The 20,541-nt window shown below is 37.8% G+C and overlaps 1 protein-coding gene across 1 annotated transcript in view; it reads right to left on the bottom strand.

Moving 5' to 3' along the window:
* Nucleotides 1-20,016, bottom strand: part of LOC134794939 (uncharacterized) — a 36,122-nt gene extending 16,106 nt beyond the window's left edge. Inside the window, exons 1-2 of the mRNA XM_063766808.1 lie at nucleotides 19,922-20,016; nucleotides 17,994-18,465 (exon numbers count right to left, since the gene is read on the bottom strand). Coding sequence (XP_063622878.1) covers nucleotides 17,994-18,465; nucleotides 19,922-19,924 — 475 coding nt within the window. The 5' untranslated portion in view covers nucleotides 19,925-20,016. The remainder of the gene's footprint in view (nucleotides 1-17,993; nucleotides 18,466-19,921) is intronic.
* Nucleotides 20,017-20,541: the final 525 nt, after the last annotated feature.

Raw genomic sequence — 20,541 nt, 5'->3', positions numbered from 1 at the left:
GCACACATCGGGGGTAAACAATAATACAATAATTTTCATTCCTTCGTGCGTACGCGCATCGGACGTCCCGCTCACGTGCGTTGCGCCCTCTCGCTCGCACGGTCGTTGACCGCGCATCTCCGCCCAGATTGCATCTAGTGACCAAGCAGCTTCCCCTCAGATAGATGCACCACCATCTCACCAATTAAAATTTCATTTTCGAATCACTGCCCTTTCAAACTGAACGCGTTGAGAAGTTACTATTGTTGGGCATAAAAAATGTATTTTACCTTTACCCAGCTTTATATGTACACAAGACCTGACGCGTGTTAGTGTTTAAACCCATAAAACGTGTTCTGAAGTGCCCTTGCACAATATATTGGATTAGCGTGTCCCAGTTAAGTGTTAGCGCAGATAAGAAAAAAAAAACACAACGCAATGAGCAAAACCACATCGCTGTAACGCGATCCGAGACGAGCGTAAACCAAACACAAATGACCGTTGGACCAACAGATTTGAATTTCACCCCCACAAAAAACGTCGTAGTAGTTTATTTATGATATAGTACGATCTCAAATAAGAAATGCTTTTTTTCTACCTCGCCTCGGTCACGACTTGAAAAAACCAAAACAACTTTTTGTGCTCGAAAATCATTTTACGACCCCTTCAAATAGTAAAGGCCGGTTGGAAACGCTGGTTGGATGGAGGTTGTTTTCTTTTTTTACATTTGCACTTGAAACGTTCGTTCGAAATTTAAATTTATGGCTTGTTTTTGAATAATCGAGTCTCGAACGACTGGCGCACTAGACGTAGAAGAAAAAAAAAAGTTTTAGATGACTTTTTAGTCAACTTAAACTTCAGTTATGTTTTAGATAGCAATTGATGCAAAGTTGAAACAACCTACTGCAAAATGAGTATCTGTCTCAGTGGCATTAAAGCCACACGATACGTTTAGGTGTTAAAAGTAATAAAAACTGTTAAAACAAGAGTAGTTAGTAAGCACGTGTGTGACTGTGTCGCAAGCGGAGCCGTCACACTACACCCTAATGGCGCTTTGTGCAGGTTCTGAGAAGGTGCGTCGTCTGCCTAATAAGACACTGGTAATTCAAAGAAGCTATTACCTTGGCTGGAAAAATGGAAAGTAAAATCAAACACAGAGGGAGAAAACGGAATAAAAGTCACTGAATAAAAAGAAAAGCTTGAAACTTAAAGACACTTGAGATATTTGAGTAAATTTGTGCACGTTAGTTACAGTGAGTTCAGGTATAACATAATACCCCTATTTTTTATTCCCCTCAAACACGTGCGTAGATAATTTGAAACCCGAGTTAACCTCTGAAACCGAGTTACCACAAAAAGTAAATCAAGAAAACCCGAATTTCACGTCACGCCTCCTTTTTTATCGAAGTCGAATTAGGAGATATCAATTTAGGATTGGAGTTACTGAATATAAACATTGCGTTATCAGTGAACCATACGTTTCTAAATGCGGTTATTGGGACAAAAAATATCACTACCAATAGTGACCCACTTGTCTGGGAATGTAGATAGCCCTTGAACAGTTTATCTTTATGTCTTGAACCCTTCTGGAATACTTTAATGTGCGTCTCAAATTACGACGACGACCGAGATAAACTTTGGCAGTTTTAAAAGACTTATTTGTAGTCTGGATGCTAAAATATTAGGTTAGGATATTTGATTTCTGCATTTTGTGCACTTAAAAACTTTTTTGCTTTTTTATTTTAACTACTTACTTGTTAGCCGCTCTCAAAAACATGTTGTTTAAAATAGTTTTTCCCTTTAAACGCGGTTAGAAGGTCTTCTGGTTTGTGGACCTAATGTTTTAAATTTTCCCATGCACTTGACCCAAAAATCTCACGTCATAATAGGATGCTCACGACTTGCTTTCACACACTGTGTTTAAACAGCCGAAAGAACAAGGACCCTCTAACTAGGTCCGAGACAAAAGCCATAATGCGTATATTAAACATGTTACACCATGAATAGCTTGTGCAAACCGGGATGCTTAGTAGCTATTCAGGAAATGAAAGGATTGTGTGCATAGGACGCTCAAAAGTTTAGGCCCGAGAGTGAAAACCATATTGAGGTCGCCGCTAAAGATTCCAAGATTTAACTCTAAAATTTGGTGCCATTACGTTAATAGCCGAGTTTACAATATCTGTATACTGATTATACACACAGGGGAAAAGATTATAGTAATAAAAATCCTTTGTTGAAGATTTATTCAAATTGCTCCAATTACAGTTTTCTACGCGGTTCAAAGCTGTATCAGTTGGGACGATTACCCTTCGGAATGTTTGAAAAGCATTGAAACATCCTTAGATTACTTACAGATCGAAGATTTAACCAAATTGCCTTGTCGATAAACGAAGCTTACCTGCAAGAGAAAAAAAAGTATTAGTTTATCCAGCGTAATTATGCAACTAAGAACAAGAATTTTTAATTGAACATGTTTCAGCGCACTGTTTACGTACCTTCTAGTATTTAACGAGGACGCTCTAGGTAGTCTAGGTAAATGTCAGCTCCCACACAACTTCGACATGTCTTTATAATTACGAGGAGACAAAATGACCGGTATTATAATAATCGGTTGGCTGGCTAGATTTCTAACGAAACCGGTCCGCGTGGGCGCGCCGCAAAAGGACCTAACTCGAGTAACTGGTAAGATACAGCCTTCTAAGACACCTTGGTACGGTTACTGGGCGCATGAACATGGTTCACTGCACCTTGTATTAGAAATTATTCGTTGCTGTAATGATGTCAACTCATACTAGAACTACACTAGGCTACAGTAAAAACTCGTTAAGACTCAACATCGCAAAGATTAAGTTTTAAAGATTTTTCGTTTGACATTTTATTATAGAAAGGCTTTCAAACTCGGTTGTTTTGAAGAATTCTACTACAAACTATTTTAACTCGCATTTATAGACAGGTCTATCGCGAATTTATTTTATTACCTTTATTTACCCACGTTTCGACACAGGTTTTAAATGTGAAATGTGAATGTGTGTGTGTGTGTGTTCAGGAAATGTGAGTTAATATGTGTTCAATACGCGGAAGTTTTAAATATTATCCAATTTTTAACTTTTATAAGTTTTATTTTAAGTTAAGTGCAGCAAAACGCATTAGGCATCATAAATTAAAATAACCAACACTATTCGCAATACAGCACCTCTAGCATAATTTACTTCGACGTTTATTTTCCTCTATATTTACGGCAAAATCGTAAAGATACGTGAGAATACAGCCGTGGACGTTAACAGTTCGTTAAGTATGCGTTCTTCATTACAGTGAGCATGATGGTTCTTAGTTACAGTGAGCATGATGGAGTATAGGCTAACCTCGAAACGACACTTTCACTACGTCGAGCTATTGTTGCCACTTTTGTTTGGAAACTGATCTACGATTCTATTGTGTTTATAACGTGCTAGTGTGTTTATTTTGTGATACTTCTATTGACTGTCTAGCTCTAGGATGCCTGCGGGAGCAACTGTCAACCAATAAAACTAATAAATTCAGAAAAACAAATTTAACTGATTTGCAAGACCGAAGTGATCCCATAAGTGTACCGCGAACAAAGTTTTGTGCGGTACACTAAAAATCATACCTTTCCGAAACATTGAACAGGTAACTCGCTAGCTTTATTTATCCAACTATATTCCGAGTGAGCAAATAAAGGTTTTATTTAGCTTTTTCTAAAATCTGTTCTGTCAGTAATTGTGCAGTGCAATTAGGACCACATTCCCGATAGCCCTCATAATTGCACAAGTCCTGTTCCACTGTGTCGCGACTAGGGTTGCCATACGTGAGGATTTACCAGGGTAAATCAGGATTTATAAGGGGTTTACATGTCAGGATTTTTGGTTCTTTGTCAGGTTTGTGGGGGGGCTTAGCGAGTGTCAGGGTTTTTTTGAAACCTCAACTAACCACTAGCTGGCTAAAAATTTGGAGTTTGGCAAAGGAAAGGGAAAGTATGCTACTAGCGTATTGTGACGAGTTAAGGGGCTAATAGCCCACGAAAGGTTTTGGAATACAGGATTTAATGGACGGAATTTTGTTGGAAAAATGACCGTCCAGTAAATATCAGAATTTTTAGGGTGGGGTGAGGTCGGGATTTTTTTTCACATGGCAACCCTAGTCGCGGGACTGTCGTATATAACTTTACGCTAAAGTATTCTTGGCTAGATCGCTATCTGTACCTGTAGATAATTTGCTAGGCCTGCCTTTATGCTAATGTGAAATTATTGCACGTTTACGGAATTGTTTTATGTATACTTGAAACTTTATCAAGCCATAATTTCCTACTACATGACAGTACCGGTGGTTCTTGTTTAAAAACACGATTAAAATTCAACGACCTGAACTGGATTCCCTATGCGACTAATAATTCAATAAGTGGGATCAGATCAGTGGCAACTCAATAATCGCCTATGTACAGTCGGCGTCAAAGATATGTTTACATTTTTCTCCTTATTACAAGGTATTAAGGTGCTAATGCAAAAGTGTAAACATATCTTTGACGTCGACTGTACTCGATCGATTTGATCTCAAATAAAGAACTATTTATGTACTGGTATAGTAAGTACACCAACATAGAAGATTTGAGTTCTTCACTGCTTGACTAAGCCAATGGAATTTTAAGTCTTATAGAAACACTATTCAAATTATTGATAAATTGCTTTATAACTATCTAAGTTTCTACCCTTCCCTAATATGTCGATCAATATAATAGTACATATGAAAACTTAGATAATTAAATGCAAAGTGCTTGTTTTCCGAGCATTGCGAAAAGGTTCAGTAACCTTAAAAAGCTGCGCGAGAGCGTTGAACCTCGCTATTGTGGACGCCTAGATCGAAAATTCACAAAACACTGCAATTGAGCTCGTTTTTTGACCTGTCCACTAAGTATTATGTTATGTTTATTTATGAATCCTGAATAGTACTACAACAGCGGGATAATATTAGATAAATTACGAGTAATATTAGACAGATTGTGTCAGTAATAGTAGTATGTGGTTCTAATTTACGCATTAATAAGCAGAAATCCTATAGGGTAATTCGACAAACTCAGAGTTGAATAGTTTTATAATACCATGGAAAAAGCACCTAAATTTCAGAAAATATAGTTATTATGCGTATAAAAATATCACTTCTATAGGACTACATACCGTACCCGACATTGGAAATTATTTCGAAGTATACCTAGAATAACTGTCAAAGTTGGCATGTCAACATTGCTCCACCCCGCCTTCGTTTATCGCCAGTGCTTTAAACTCTCGCGTCGACGACGCAGATTTCTGTTGTTATTGTGCAAATACACGTGTACAATGTTTATTTAGCTGCGTTTGAGGAAGACGGCGGAACTGCGTAGAACTAATATAATTATTCATAACTATAACATGTTAATTAATACATGATTGTATGATATAGGTTTAAAACGCAATGGCTAAAAAGTATGTTTGTTAGGGTTCCGTACCCAAAGGGTAAAACGGGACCCTATTACTAAGACTTCGCTGTCCGTCCGTCTGTCACCAGGCTGTATCTCACGAACCGTGATAGCTAGACAGTTGAAATTTTCACAGATGATGTATTTCTGTTGCCGCTATAACAACAAATACTAAAAACAGAATAAAATAAAGATTTAAATGGGGCTCCCATACAACAAACGTGATTTTTGACCAAAGTTAAGCAACGTCGGGAGTGGTCAGTATTTGGATGGGTGACCGTTTTTTTTTTGCTTTTTTTTTTGTTTTTTTTTTTTTTTTTTTTTTGCATTATGGTACGGAACCCTTCGTGCGCGAGTCCGACTCGCACTTGCCCGGTTTTTATTTTTCTTTTCAAGTAAACAACACGATATTATGCAACAACACGTAAATAATTAAGTATGCGGGAAGCATCGTAAAAGACACCTTCGAAGTCCAAAAGTCACCTTAAGGTCCACGTGTGGAATGAACAACAACAGTTCGAGGCCGTGTGGTGTTCATTTTGTAGCGTTTATGGAGGGACGGAGGTGTTTCTGTTGAACCCGAGTTAAGTTCAAGCACCTCGTTGTTTTGGAGATACGCCGCCATGGGTTTCCGGTGGATTAAGGCGTGCTAGATAGATAGCTTGTTTTGCGAACTAATAGGGTATTTTTCATCATTAGTGTCCTTTATTGTCTAACCAGTGAAGTTTAAATCCAATTATTTTTGTTATTTTATCCAATTTTAGGTATTAGAGTTCAATACCGTTTTCTAAACTACGCAACATTTATGATAACATTGACAGCATTCATGTGTATGCATGTAGGTTATTTAGCGGTTACCGACTGACTCACACAGTTTACTAACAAATTCGTAGCTATACCTAAAACATTATTGTTCATAACATACAGTTCTACAGATAATACGTATATTCTAGGTTGTATTATTACGTTACTAATTTACATCGATACAACAAAACAATGAGATCGGAACTATGCGAGCCTTATCTTTCTAGCTAGGGCTCCGATAATATAGCATCGTACGAGACAGTACATTTCCTTATCTCACTCTATTGTTAAGTATTCAATTGTACAACGTTAAAACAAAGAACAGGCTGATAATGCAGTGAATAAACGTCGTAAAATGATCTATTTAACAAAAATAACAACCGTAACGAAACTATTTTGTAAAATATTCCCTCTCTAACGCATTTTAACTCAACAAAACGTAAGAAAGATAGTAAACCCGTAATCAGCTATTTTTTTCTGGGACGTCGTCAAAATATTTGTAATGTATTTGTTCTATTCGCGTTGGTTGGAGTGTGAATGAGATTTGGTGAAAGGCGTTGGCGGCCGCCGTACCGTTAATTCGACTACTGCGGTCGTACACTTTAGGCTGCCGAAACACTATAAAAAAAATACGGTGCTGCCTTTTTTACAGTTTTTGCACGTATTCAATGATTAATTAAGTCATAATAAGAAAGTAATGGCATACTTGAACTTTCGAAACTACAACTACACCTCAATGTGACCACATTATTATAAAAGCAACGAGTTTTAAATTGAAATCGTAAATTCCAATTCAGGGAGCGCGAACGCCAACCGAATTGGCAATAAAAACACAATTGCCCTGATCGTCACAATGTTGTCGATCGATAGTCAAATCGTAAAACCAATTCGGGGAGCGCCAAACGAACGGCAATAAAAAAACAATTGAGTGCAATGCAATGTTGTCGATAGTACGCCGTGTCTGTACTCCGTGCTGCGACAAGCGTTGTTGTTGTGCGTTCACCGCAGTTCGACGACCCGACGCTAGAGCTGATGCGGAAATATAATGACGATTTGCGAAACATTTGCGATCATATTGGCGTAATTCGCGATTGTTTTGTAGAAAAATGGGTGCAATAATGGAAAAATTATGATGATACTTGATGACTTTTGGCTTGGTTGCCCCTACTTTTTGTTGAGCCTTAACTTATTAAGAGAATAAATCCCGCAGAGCAAGTTTTTCATACATACATTTTGACAGTTGTAATTTACAATAAATGTTGGTCGCTCGAAGAAAAATTAAGTTTAAAAAAACATTGGTTGCTGGAATACAAACTAGTTTTTAATGATCTGCAGCGTAGCTAGTTATACCGACTAAGCCAGCATAAAAACAAAGTCGTGCAACGTCAAATGGCATTAGTTAAAAATGAATGGTTGTCGTGGGCTCGGCGATACCGTTACGAGGTCGCAACAGCCACCCTGTAGGGCCTCAAGTAACGGAATCGCACTTGCGTAGGACACGCACTCTTGCGCAGCTTTTTGTGCCCATTTGGCTGATGCCGCAATTGTGCTCGTAATTTGGGTACTTTGACTCTTTATGAGGAAATTCACGGGTTGTTTTTGGTTTTCAGACCGAAATTATACCACCTATCTTCGGTTTTCTTTTATTTATATTGAATCGACGTCTTTTAAATGAAAGCTTTTCGAATTATACAAAATTCTGAAGGTGAATAACGTAAATCCGTTGGTCTCTGTCAATCAAACTCTTGACCCTCGATTCAGTTCAATGGTAACCGTATAAATAAGATAAATATTCATATTTCTGTTCCGTATAAATAGTTCGTTCACACACAATTAGCTTCATTATATAACTCCTTGCACCAGACGCATCAAAATACAAACAAATTTAAAATTCAGATGGTAACTCAATATCATAATTCTTATCTTTATAAGAATAGCATGAAATATTAATTTTATCTCGACAATGCGTATTTTCATTGTCGTGGCTTCTATTATTTCGAAGATCTTTTGTAAGTTTGTGAGTGGGAGATGCATCTCTTCAGTCACGTTTGAGTTCTTTGTATCTTTGGTACATTTTGATCAATCACTGACTGAGAAATGGTGTCACAGCGCGACAGGTCAAAGGGTTTGTTAGCCGAGGCATTTAGAATGCTCATTATGTTGTATGTTTGTCAAGAATTTCTTAAAACGAGCCCGAATATGGACTGCTTAATTATTCATTATGTCTGTGTAAACTATGTATTTACATTTCAAGGAAGCATTACCATAGTACACACGGCCCGTGTGTAGATAACTGCGTTTACGTTTGTGGTTTTGTTTAAAGCAATTAAGATAAATCGAACGATACAATTATGTAATAAAGTTTTAAAAGGTTTAATTGCTGATGACAATAAGCGTTGTATTACACGCAGATGCAACATTGTACTAAAATCCGTAGAAAAATACTGAGAATGAGCAATGACTGTTTATTCAGTTGGACTCAAGAGTCGTCATAATTATGGGGAATTAACATTTCAATCAGATATTAACATAAATTTACCATTCATCGAAAGGTATCCATCACCTCGGGTGATGGACGGGACATTTGTGTCAGTTGAGTCGTCAAGAAGAATGGAGTGTCGCCGAGAGGTCCATTATCGACCGTATCGGAGCTAAAGTTCACACGTCACACACAGGGGCTTCTGACCCCTTTTTTACCACGGTGACACAAGCGGCCGCCTGAGGATACAACTCGCATCAGATGTACCTATATACCATGTTAAAAGCTTTTAAAACCTTAAAGAGACATGCAACTCGCTGTCAGAGCATCGTCAGCATACCCCGGGGTTTTGGATACAAGAATGTAAACACTAGCCAAAAAATAGGTTAAAACTAAATATAAATACAGATACTATTTTAACATTTCTAAGCACATTTGAAGCTACCTATTTTTAATTCATGGTTTGGTAACTATATTACAATAAACAAAGTTATAAACACACGAAATAATTCCCGCACCTAAAACTGCACATCAGGCCTACACTCCACTGTAAGTTAAGTGTAATTAATGGGAGTGGCTTTCTGTAAGATGGAGGTACTTGAGTTGGGGAGGGAGTTGAGTTGCTTAAAAAATTATGTAACCAACAAAAACCATTACTCCTTCACTGAGACTTCTGAAACCTCTAGAACTTGTTTCGGGCCCACGCACTCGTCGCCTACTTGACTTTCTCTCTGGATCTTGGACAAACAGGCTTGGGCAAACATTTTGAAATTCAAGGGCCTGTCGATGGAGGGCCTGTTTGCTCTGTACTTAGAATTTGGTTTACTTGACAACGACATGATAGTTCAATGGCGTGAGCTTTACTTTTGAATTTCCTGAGTTTGGTTGGGCTTTCTTTTTTTCACTTAGAGCACGTTCACATTACATTGTGGGCACTGTGGCCTATCTTGCAGTCTAACATTCTAAATATTGGGTCTTAGCCTGACTTTCTATTTAACTCTTCGTGACCACTCATTGTCACAGTAATATCTAACGTCTCTAATAATACGCCTTTGATTTTCAGTTGCGTAACGCCTCGGTCATCCACAATAGAATATTAAGTGTGTCAGCCATATGTCAGCACAACAATAAAGGATTCATTGAAATGTAAGTCGAATCGAACCGTCTAATCCGACCAACTCTCGAGTGGCCTTTTCTCATTGAAATACGAGATCACTAATGTTCTCAAGTTTATAAATCGACTGAATAATCTAGTAATACATCACGCATTTCCACGCCCTTCTTTTGTTGGACAACAAATTGTATGGAGCCAAGGAATTTAATTTACATAATTATGTTCTGTTTTCACTTTCTGTGCTATTTAAAAATGAACGCTTGAAGGTAAAGTGCAGTTAATTAAATCGTTCTCACGTAAGGCCGACTGGCTCAGGCCAAGGTCTTAGACTCGGTAGGTTTAAAAGATACGATCTTTCAGTGTTTCAAAATTTAAGGGAGTCATTAAGTCGTTAAGGTTGGTGGGAATGCTCGAAATCTGTCGCCGAATCAAACGCAAAGGGAAGCTCACGCAAGCCAAGAGGCACTTAGAAGGGACATTGCGACACGTATAATTATGTGAGGCGTCGTTCCCACGCACAAGTCGTTATAGACTTCCGTAAATTTTGGGACAGTTGACAAAATGTCGTCAATACAAACAAAGGACAATGACATTTCCTAATGAAAAGGGTCTAACATTAATTGACAGATTTTGCTTTAAAAAACTGAATCGCGACTTCTTCAGTTAACATACATCCGCGCCGAGAATGAACGATTTTAATATACCTAATATGACTAATATCTATAAATAGAAATGTGGTGTGGTGTCTAACGAATATAAAAACAATAGAGCATTTTGACCGTTGGTTTTAAAAAACTGCAGCGACCCCACAGCTGTTCGGCGCGGGCGCAGCGGGCGGAACATTACCGTTTTTATTTAAATTTCAGCTTCTGAAATCGGCCATATTGCTCAAGTTGACTGACCTTCAAAATTTTCAGTTGCAAATGTGTTGCCTGCCGCCTGTCGTAAATCTGGCACGCGTTTAAATTGAAATTGACGAGTTCCATTTAAAACAATCAGCAGGCGTTTATTGAATCTGATTGAGGGGCTTTGTCAAAATATGGGGATTTTCGTTTTGTGTTGTAGACGTTAATATAATTGAATTGGATTGATTTGAAGTTTGTTTTTTATTTGATAAAAACTGGCAGCGATCACGCGATCCCGCGTATCAGGCATTTTTATTAAGGTCAAGTTCGCACGGGGTTGAAAGTTGTAATTATTTATTGATCCACAGCAAAAAATAAAAAAATCCCCCTTCGCATTGCTAAATATGGACTCGCAGAAAATGTCAAGGGTCAGCGTTTGAAGTAGTATCACCCGGAGCTACAGGCTATAGGTATATTCTCATTTGAATCCATTAAATTGACATTATTTTATAGAGATTATAATCTTCTTTTTTTTCAATCGTGGACTTGAACTCTAGTCAGACCGACCGTGGTTGTCAACTTATCATTATGACGTTGGTTTATTGTAGTAAATGCCATCGCTATCATAACAATCTCCTTAGTGAAAACTGCTGGGGTGTTTCCATATTTTGTTTTGAGGGAATTTGCAGTGCGGATCTCTGCGTTGCTGGCATTCGTTATTAATGCTGTTAAATTAACATTTTACAGAGCGGTCAACCGTTGACGTACTTTACTTCCCATTTACCACGTGCATCTATCGTGGGAAACCGTTTAACAAGGGTGATATATTGCTGATAGCAATTAAAGGGTCCACTGATCGGTACAAACCTTATTGGGAAATTACAGTTATCGATACACCCTAAACAAACTAGCATGGGAATTTGGGGCTATTATCAGTCGGCGATGCTACCGAAAGCATTTACTTTTACAAAACTAATCAGCGTAGTCTCACCTGAAACGAAGAAAAAACCAATGACCAGAGGGTTGTTCTTCCTTTCTTTCAACATTTTTGCTTGAAGATACCTAGTTGGTATTTATTTGTCAGTGAACACAGATTATGTGGAAGGGATTGAGCGAGTTATTGTCTTAAGCAGTTCACGTAAGGAACGATCAAAGATGAAAGAAATGGTTTCGTGGAAACAAAACCTTGAGTGAGAGACAAAACGTACGTAGAAATCAAAAGTTCCAACCGTCACTTTCCCTGTTTGAAATCTAGTGATTAGATTTTACGGTCTGCGGTGACCGCCGTTCCCATCAAACCTTCGGGACGCCTCAACCGTGACATTCTTATCAGTTTTTACGACAGACGCGTACGTTAAATACCCAATTAATTCTCAAGGGGACGAAGAAAGTTATAAAAAGATGTTATCACAAACGTGATTAAAACTTGCACTCTTGTGATTGAGCGAATATCATTGCATTTTCGTATTACTTTAGAGCTGTTTGTATGTATTTGTGTAAGCTAAATGTTAATGTTAAGACAGAAATCGGAAAGTCTCGTAATAATATTTCTGGCCGGTTCTGCTAGACTAAGATCAGATAATGCTGGAATTTGAAACCAACGATGTGTGGAAATATCGCGCTCGAAAACGATCTCTTAAGAGCTTAAGCATGCCCTGTTTCTTCTACATGTTTCAAATTAACTTTTTGCATCTGATTGTTGTTTAATGTAGGGCAGAATAAAATTAGCCTTTTTTAGGGCTTTTTTTTAAAACGGAAATAAAAATTGTTAATCCGCAAACTAACTTCAAACTTTACCCACCAGAATCCTCATTTAAAATGCGAGTTGCATCATCTTTCAGCATAATCGAAGACGAGTAACTCTGGTCTGGTACAATAGATAAAGTACATAATTGCCTCTTACGCCATCGGTGTATTTCGCCCTTGATCCAATTCTAGTACCGTCTTAAACGATACCGTTTGTCTCAATTCCGTAAATGAATTTATGCGTCTTTACTTGGGTCATTTGAATGTCTTCTTCATTCTCATATGTTAACGATTTGACTACGTCTAGACGGGTAATTATTTTACCTGTCAACTTTTGAATTAAATTATTGATATTGAACACCCATGAGTTCAATTAAAAATATGTACTTACATGTATTTTTATAGGGATGCATTAACATAATTAATGCATAACTAGTTGGTTAGGCATGTCCTAGCCCTAGCTACACTGGATTCTGTTTTTTGCTGCCAGGATGCATATCCCACAGGCATTAACTTGAACAAGAAACGAAGATTTTTTATCGCTAGGAGTCGTTAGAGGCATTGAACCATATCTTCCTTCCTGAGGGTAGGCAACGTGAGAACTGTAACGTACTTACTTCCATTAGTTTCGTGTCGGTGCCTGCTACAATTTAGCATTTAACAAGTGCAAGTAATGGGAATTGTTCAATTGTCTGGCTTGTAGAGATAAGCCAATGGTTTGTTTGCTTTCCAGACCCAGAGAAGCAAGGCAGGTGTTTTAGATATTAACGATTCCTTGGGTTTGACTAAACTTATCGACGTAGCATGAATTCCACGTTGTTGCATATATTCGTCCTCTGACTCATAAATTGACATTGAAGCAAATTTTTACAACAGCGCGCAAACATGAAAATTTGACCGAATCATGCAAGGAGATTTATTCATTGGGCAATTGGCCACTAAAAAGTGAACGACCGTTTCGTTAGAGGTCATCAGCGTTGCAGTTGCGTGTTGAAATCGATCTCGTAGTCAACACAGATGACGATTTAGGATAGTTGGGGGATAGGGAATTTCTCCCCCGGACAGTTTTGCTTTAGTTTCAAAAGAGCTTAAGCGTCATTACGGCCCCTATACTGTTACTCCCTTTTAATTTATTTTTGTAGTGTTGGGGTGGCGTAAACGCAGATGCGTGGCGATCGATACGGCCGTTACGAGATCTGTTAATATGTTCAAATTCAGAACACGTGTGAACACCTTTTTTGTTTAGCCCGCATCGCGCTGTGTCGAAATTTTTTGACGGTTTATCAGAGTGTAACGCGACTTTCTTTTTGCGGAGCTGCTCGGTGTGGAATGTTGGGATTTACAAATGATTATAGAATAAAGTATTATAAACTAAATAATGGTCACATAAATTTTCCAACCTAAATGAGATGATTCAAGGGGATATATTTATTTCCCTTGAATGTTGGCAGTATTCGCTAATTCATCAATTTCATCACACATCCGGAGGAAAAACAATGTCGGGTTTTCATCACTGTCCTCGTAAAAATAAATTTTAGAACTTTCATATAATAAATGTTTTTAGAATTGTTAAATTAGCACATCTGAAACTATCGATGATCGATACTGGATGCTGTTTAGCAAAAATGTGTCAACTCACATTCATTTTGCAATAAAGATAATGTCAACTTTCAGCGTATTTTTTTTTTAGTTGACATGTTATTAATTACTGCGGGTTAACACATTATTGCTTATCACCATCCTACTATCCAATTCTTGTCAAGTTCAACTTAAGGCGTCTACACGCCAAAAGGAATAGGAAAGGTGTCCTATTTGAATGCCAATAGGGTCACGAAAGTACCTATACCTAAAATGACACAATGTCAACCAAAACGTAGGAGACAATTCAGAGGGATAGCAAACCAAAACAACAATAGGTATTGTCGGTGAAAGTGACAGTTAGAAAATCAATACGACCGTTAGTGTCCGCGAGGGCGCGCACGCGCCGGTGTATTATTTGTCAAAAGGGCGTATGAGTGTATAACGTTTGAGGGAGTATACGACTTTTGTGAGGAAAGTGCACGGTATTGTTGCGCGCTGTTGATTTATGCACGTCAGCCGATTTATTGGGGCGAGCTCCCTTAGTGAAATTATGAATATGGGGAAATGTTATTTAGGTATTTCATTTTATTAACAGAATTTGTCCTGTCTTATTAAAATAGGATGAAGATATGTGGTTTATGACAAACTATCCAAGCTTTATTATTGATTTAAACAACGAAATACCTATGTCTGCGATACCTACTGGATTTTTTTTAATCTAGTACATACATACATACTTAAATTGAATGTCCACCCAAGGTAAGATTTCTGCTAACAAAAGTCTAAAATAATCTGGCGTGTTACATTCATAACTGCCAGGTATAATTGTAATTCTGAAGATGAAATTCAATCCTCACGGATTCAAACCCTTTAGGGTATTATAAAATTTCAAGTAAAGCAATTACTTGACCACCAACTGACGCAAAGCCGTTCGCGAATTGCAACAATTTCTAATTCTACCCATTAGAATAACCCCCGCTGTTTCGTCCACTTACGTTCACAGAAACTCAAAACATTTGGGTTCAACGACTTCTAGAGGACCAAATGTGTAATTATGTCATAGAAAAGGGATAGAAATAGGTGACCCGGTTATTTAAGGAACCCCTGCGTTGTTCTTACAGTTGGTCAGTTTCAGACAATAGAATTTGTGACCCTTGAGAGCTCCTTGTAAAATCTTAGGAAGTCATTGCATCTGCTAGGCCCAATGCAACATGCAACCGATTTTAATGTCAACAAAATAGGCAATAGCTTGGGCGTATGACCTGATTTAAATGTCACTTACCACGCTCGGTTCGAGATACGATTGAAAAAAAAAAACAATGAGACGTAAACGTAACTAACGGCCCACTAGTAAAGCGAAAAAAAGTTTACAATATAGTCTTTGTCACAACTGGTCCGATTCTCGCTTTTAACAATACTCATCATGACACCATCTTAAAGATTTAAATTTAGACAAAAAGTATTGAACTCAATTTAGGTACTAAATGTTGTGCGTTTTTTACAAGTTGTGTAATGTTGTAGCATCCTGAGTCGTTACGACCTACCTCAAGCGGTTTGGCGACCGTTTCGTACGGAACATACGTGCATTCTTGTGTATGTAATACCTACAGTCAATTTGCCAGACAAGTGGGCATGATGAATGATTTCAATTTGATTGGGTAGCTACCTGTGTAATATGTACGTGACGTGCAATCCTCACAATGGTATTGAAATATCACGTAGGTAGTTATTACTTAGGCTATTGTAATTTTAATTTTATTGTCACTATTTCTTTATAAACTTTATACATTTCGCTTCAATCATGAGGATTCAATTCTTAGAGGTATTATAGTTAATATACATGTTAACTTGTCATACGCCGTGTCATAATTAAACTTTATTTTCTACACATTTACCAATGTTATTATACCGTGTGTATTGTATACCTCTTAGCGCCTCGTTTTCGAAAACATAACACTGTACAGGGTGGAGGGTTAGTCCGTAGGTGGCGGGAGCAATCCCAGCTGAGTCGGGCATGCTGCCAAAACCGGGCTGGCAGTATCCAATGAGAATTACCTCCACCTCTGACAAAAAAAAACAGGACGTACGTAACGTACGTTCAACGTCCTACAATGACGTAAAAAAACCGTCGCCATATTGCGAAGAGCGCATCACTAGCACGCATGCGCGCTGACGCGGCGTCGGCGTCGATGCAACCCGATCCATTTAAAAATGCCGTAAGCGTCATGAGTTTCTACGCCTTTACGACCTTTTGAAATAGCTAGACTGATCTATCGTAAATACGCGTTTGATTTTAAAGGGCGTATCCGTCATACGAGTTCCTACGTTTTTATGGCATTAAAAAAAATCATCTATCTTAATTCTTACGCAGCCAAATCGCGTGAATTGGGCGAGCGAGCACATTATTGATAATTTACTAAACAAATAAACGTGCGTGAATGGTTATAGTAAATTATAGTTATATAAGTGCACGTATAGATTAGCTTACTACTTTTATACGTATCTCAAAATAATTAATTTGATAAAATGTTATAGGTTACCTAGTAGGAGTAAGATAAAAATAATTGGCTTATTTATTTTTATAACTATACAAATGGCGGTGTTAAAGTACGTTTTGTTTTGAGTGTTTAAAATATTTTTTTCAAGTAGGTATGTAAATGAAACTTGTAGAGGTCTACCTATTTATCCATTTAATTTAAGACATTTAAGTCAAATTTTGTTTTGTTAGTTATTATTTATTTAGTTTATAAATATTTTATTTGAATAACAGTTCTCTAAGCCTAATTATAACTAAGCGATGTTGTACTTTTGTGTAATTAGAATGTAGGTATTTAACTAGGTACCATAAGTATTGTTGCTTCATAATACCTACCTAATTAAAAAAAATATCAACTTTACAAACCTCATTAAAAAGTTAAAACCTACCTAGTTTTTTTTTTCAATTAGTGTCAAACAATCTATACATAGTACTCCCGGTAGTTCATTTAATAGTAAACACGCTAACTAATAGCGACATATGCGTTCGCGCACCGCGTTGTTTTCAACTTTTCACGCACACATGTGCAGTCTAAAATGGGACAAATGTGGGAGGCGAACGTATCTGGATGTCAAAACAATATAACTAGGTCAAATATATTATGAACCCAGGCATATGGTCACACTCTCATTAATTTGTTTTGCTTAACAATGAACAAATAGGTATGCAAACGTCTTTGAAATTTTAGAACAGTCATTTTTAAATAAGCGGGTTAATATATTTTTTACCTCAAAATGTCCCCTTTAGTTAAAAAGTTAAGAAAAAACTCCATTAAAAATTAACTAAGAAAAGATTTGCGCTTAATCTTAATTTTTAATTGCAAGGTAAGTAATGAAAGAATAATGGACTTCCTTGCTCCCTAAATGAATTCATTGACACCTTGATGGTCAAAAAAATGCCATTTGACTCATTTAAGGGGCGACTGAGATCAAGTTTCGAGGGTTGAATGAACCAAATCAAAGATTAGCTAAAAAAGTTCCCCTCTCATACGCCTAACTTGCATTAACAACATATATTACGGACCAGTTAAAGCGAAAGACTTTTATGTCTAATCAGAATTCTGCATCAAGTAGGTACCAGCCTCGCTAAAATAAGGACATCATAAACAGGCCTAATTCAACAGTGCACTTATACTAACGAGGTACTGAACAATGAACAGAGTCATAAAAGAGTCCTATTCAAGTAGTCATCATTAACTAGCTAGGCTAGACTAACGACGCCAACGCAGGCGCATCGTCGCGGCTACGGCATTCGACTTGACATTAAATAAATATTAATAATACGAGATACAACCTTGGATACCTATCTTAGTTTTGATTTATTATCGCAGTAAAACAACATTTATGCACCTATAAACAAGTTTTTCTCCCAAGCCCGTAATAAACTGCATAGTGATAAGAGATAAAAAAAAACAAGATGCAATTATTTTAAGATAAACTGACCTGTTATTCTCTTCTGCGTCTTGCCGCTCTCGGGGCTCGATAATTTCGTAGGCGATTCTTGCGATGGTGCACTGGGCTTAGGCGGCGCCATGGCCATGGGTGCTCTTCTGAGGGCCGCCGGGACCGCCGACGCCGGCACTAGCGACCACGCGAACCTCTGAGGGCCCGGCAGAGGTTGCTCGTTCGCGAAATCGAAACCCCATCTCTGGCTGTCCAGCTCCAACTGTCTCGCCAACTCCCGCTCGACAAACTTTCTATTTTCTTCCCTATCGGTGCAGCCGAATAGGTTTCTTCTCACTCCCTCGAGCGTGGTGACACCTCGGACCCGCAACGACCTCGTGTCCAGCACGGAGGTCGTCTGCAGGCCGGGCGCTCTCACGCTTAACGCTGACATCTCTTCTAGCCGACTGAGTCCACCACCAAACACAGCGCGAACACACTTCTCTGATAGCATCCGCGACGCTCTCTTCACCTAGCGTAAACAAGGTCAAAATCAGTTTTTGAACGCAACACGACGTAATAATCTAGGCACGCAGCTAAATGTTTGGTCCATCACGCACTAATAAGAACACGAGTTGAGTTTCTAATTCAGGTTGGTGCAAGTGAGCGTAAACAATTCGTAAAAACACGCGACGTCATAAAACAACAACGTGCGTCCGCACGACCGAGGTACGTCCGGAGACTGACGAAAAAATGAGCAACGCTAGGCGTCGCCAGCGCTGCGCGTGCGTGGCGTGGCGCTAGCGGCGTCGGTCGAAATAGTTCCACTTCTCGACACCGTATGGCGCCACCGATCTTAAAAGTCGCGTGCGCTCATACTTTGTGATAAAGGAGAGGCCATCGAGTGTTGCCTTATCGCATAGGTTTGAGCCATGATATTCGTTTATTATTTTAACTCAACGAATCATTCACTATTTTAGCTTACCTACCTATTTGTTATATTGTTTATTTTAACATTAAGACCTTTAATAAATATTGTTTTGATTACTGAACTAGATGAGTATCTACTTAAATGTACTTGATGTAAATCAGGACGATTTACAATGGGGTGCCCGAAAACCAAATTAAATTTTCATATTGGTAAAACACCAAAATAAATTTTCATATTTTGTTAATAATGATAACTCTTAAAGTCTTAATTACCTACTATTTAATTACGACGATGCATACTAGGTAGTTAGTGAAATTTTATCACTATAAAATTGAGCGTAACTCAAAATTTCTTTGAGCCTGACCCTCTTACGCAGGTAAATTAATTTCCTAGAAATGCCCCACGAATCTCATCATATCATTAATGTTTATATTTTAAAAATATATTATAAAAATAATTGAAGAGCAATTCGAAATTTCCTTATATTTTGTAATATAAGTAATCTCTGAAATTGTTCTAGAAAATAAATCTGAAGTACAGCAAAATTAGAAAATAAAATCCCGAGAACTCAGATAATTTGTTATAATGGCAACACTAAATCAGACTTGTTTACGAAATAAAGAAGACGTGTCTAGTTACGTGTGCAAGCAGTCAGGCGCTTGCGGTGGATGTGTTTCTGAGTAAAACATAGTCGTCTCGCTCTTTCATACAGTCAAAACGAACTGTGCGCAGTAGATAGAAGATACATTAATAGCTTGTAAGACCGCCGCCATCTTGCCGAAACAAGGCTGACTAGATTTGAGTTAGTAGATGTACCGCGATGAATTTTATTATTTTACGTGTTATTCTTAACTTTATATTCAAAACAATGGTACCTATTATTTTTTATTATTTTTGCGTAATGAATGTAACTTTTTCGATCGAAAACTAATTAGATATCGTAGCTTTACATATTAAATCGCGTGATATTGCCGTCTTAGTGAAAAATAAAAATTATGTGACGTATTCCAAAGTTAATATATTATTAAAAATAGATAAAATGTTGTTGGAAACTCACCATTCGAATATTTTGAAAACTCGAACGCGGAAAATCGTCAATTTGCCGTCGGGGTTCGCCGCTGTACTAATTTTCAAGATATGACAATGACGCGCAGCGCGAGCGCGGGCTCGCTCCTGATTGGTCGAAAAAGGCGGCTACCGGTTTCATTGGCCGGCGTATTTTAGGCGGCAATTTTCGGTTGGCTGAGGGACCGGATGGCGGGAAATGAAGGACACTTGCCGGCGCGCGAGACTTTAGGCTCGGAAAATTGTTTGGCGCGCTTTGAATACTTTTCGTTTGTTGAGTAAATAGAGGCTGATGAGTTTTTTTTGTTGAAAAACAAGTGTGAAGAGTATTCAGGTAGGTATGTACGTACTATTTGGAACGCTGAATTGGTTGTTTGTTTTGTTTCGTCCGCGAAATTTGAATCGATTGACCTAATTAATTTCTGTTTTATTTTAATATCTACCTAATAGGTATACTGTTGTATTTGAGCAAGTTGTATTCTTTTTCTAGCTACGTATTCTTTTAAATATAATTTCGTTTTGTGACTTTTGTGTCATGTTTAAAGGGATTGTAAAAAATTTGGAATTAAGCTTATGCACATTTCTGTCATTTATGTTATATATCTGTATTAG

The sequence above is a fragment of the Cydia splendana genome, chromosome 11 (assembly GCF_910591565.1).
Source record: "Cydia splendana chromosome 11, ilCydSple1.2, whole genome shotgun sequence".
Lineage (NCBI taxonomy): Eukaryota > Metazoa > Arthropoda > Insecta > Lepidoptera > Tortricidae > Cydia > Cydia splendana.
Note: the sequence above shows the minus strand (reverse complement) of the source record. Positions and strands in the feature narration are given on the sequence as shown.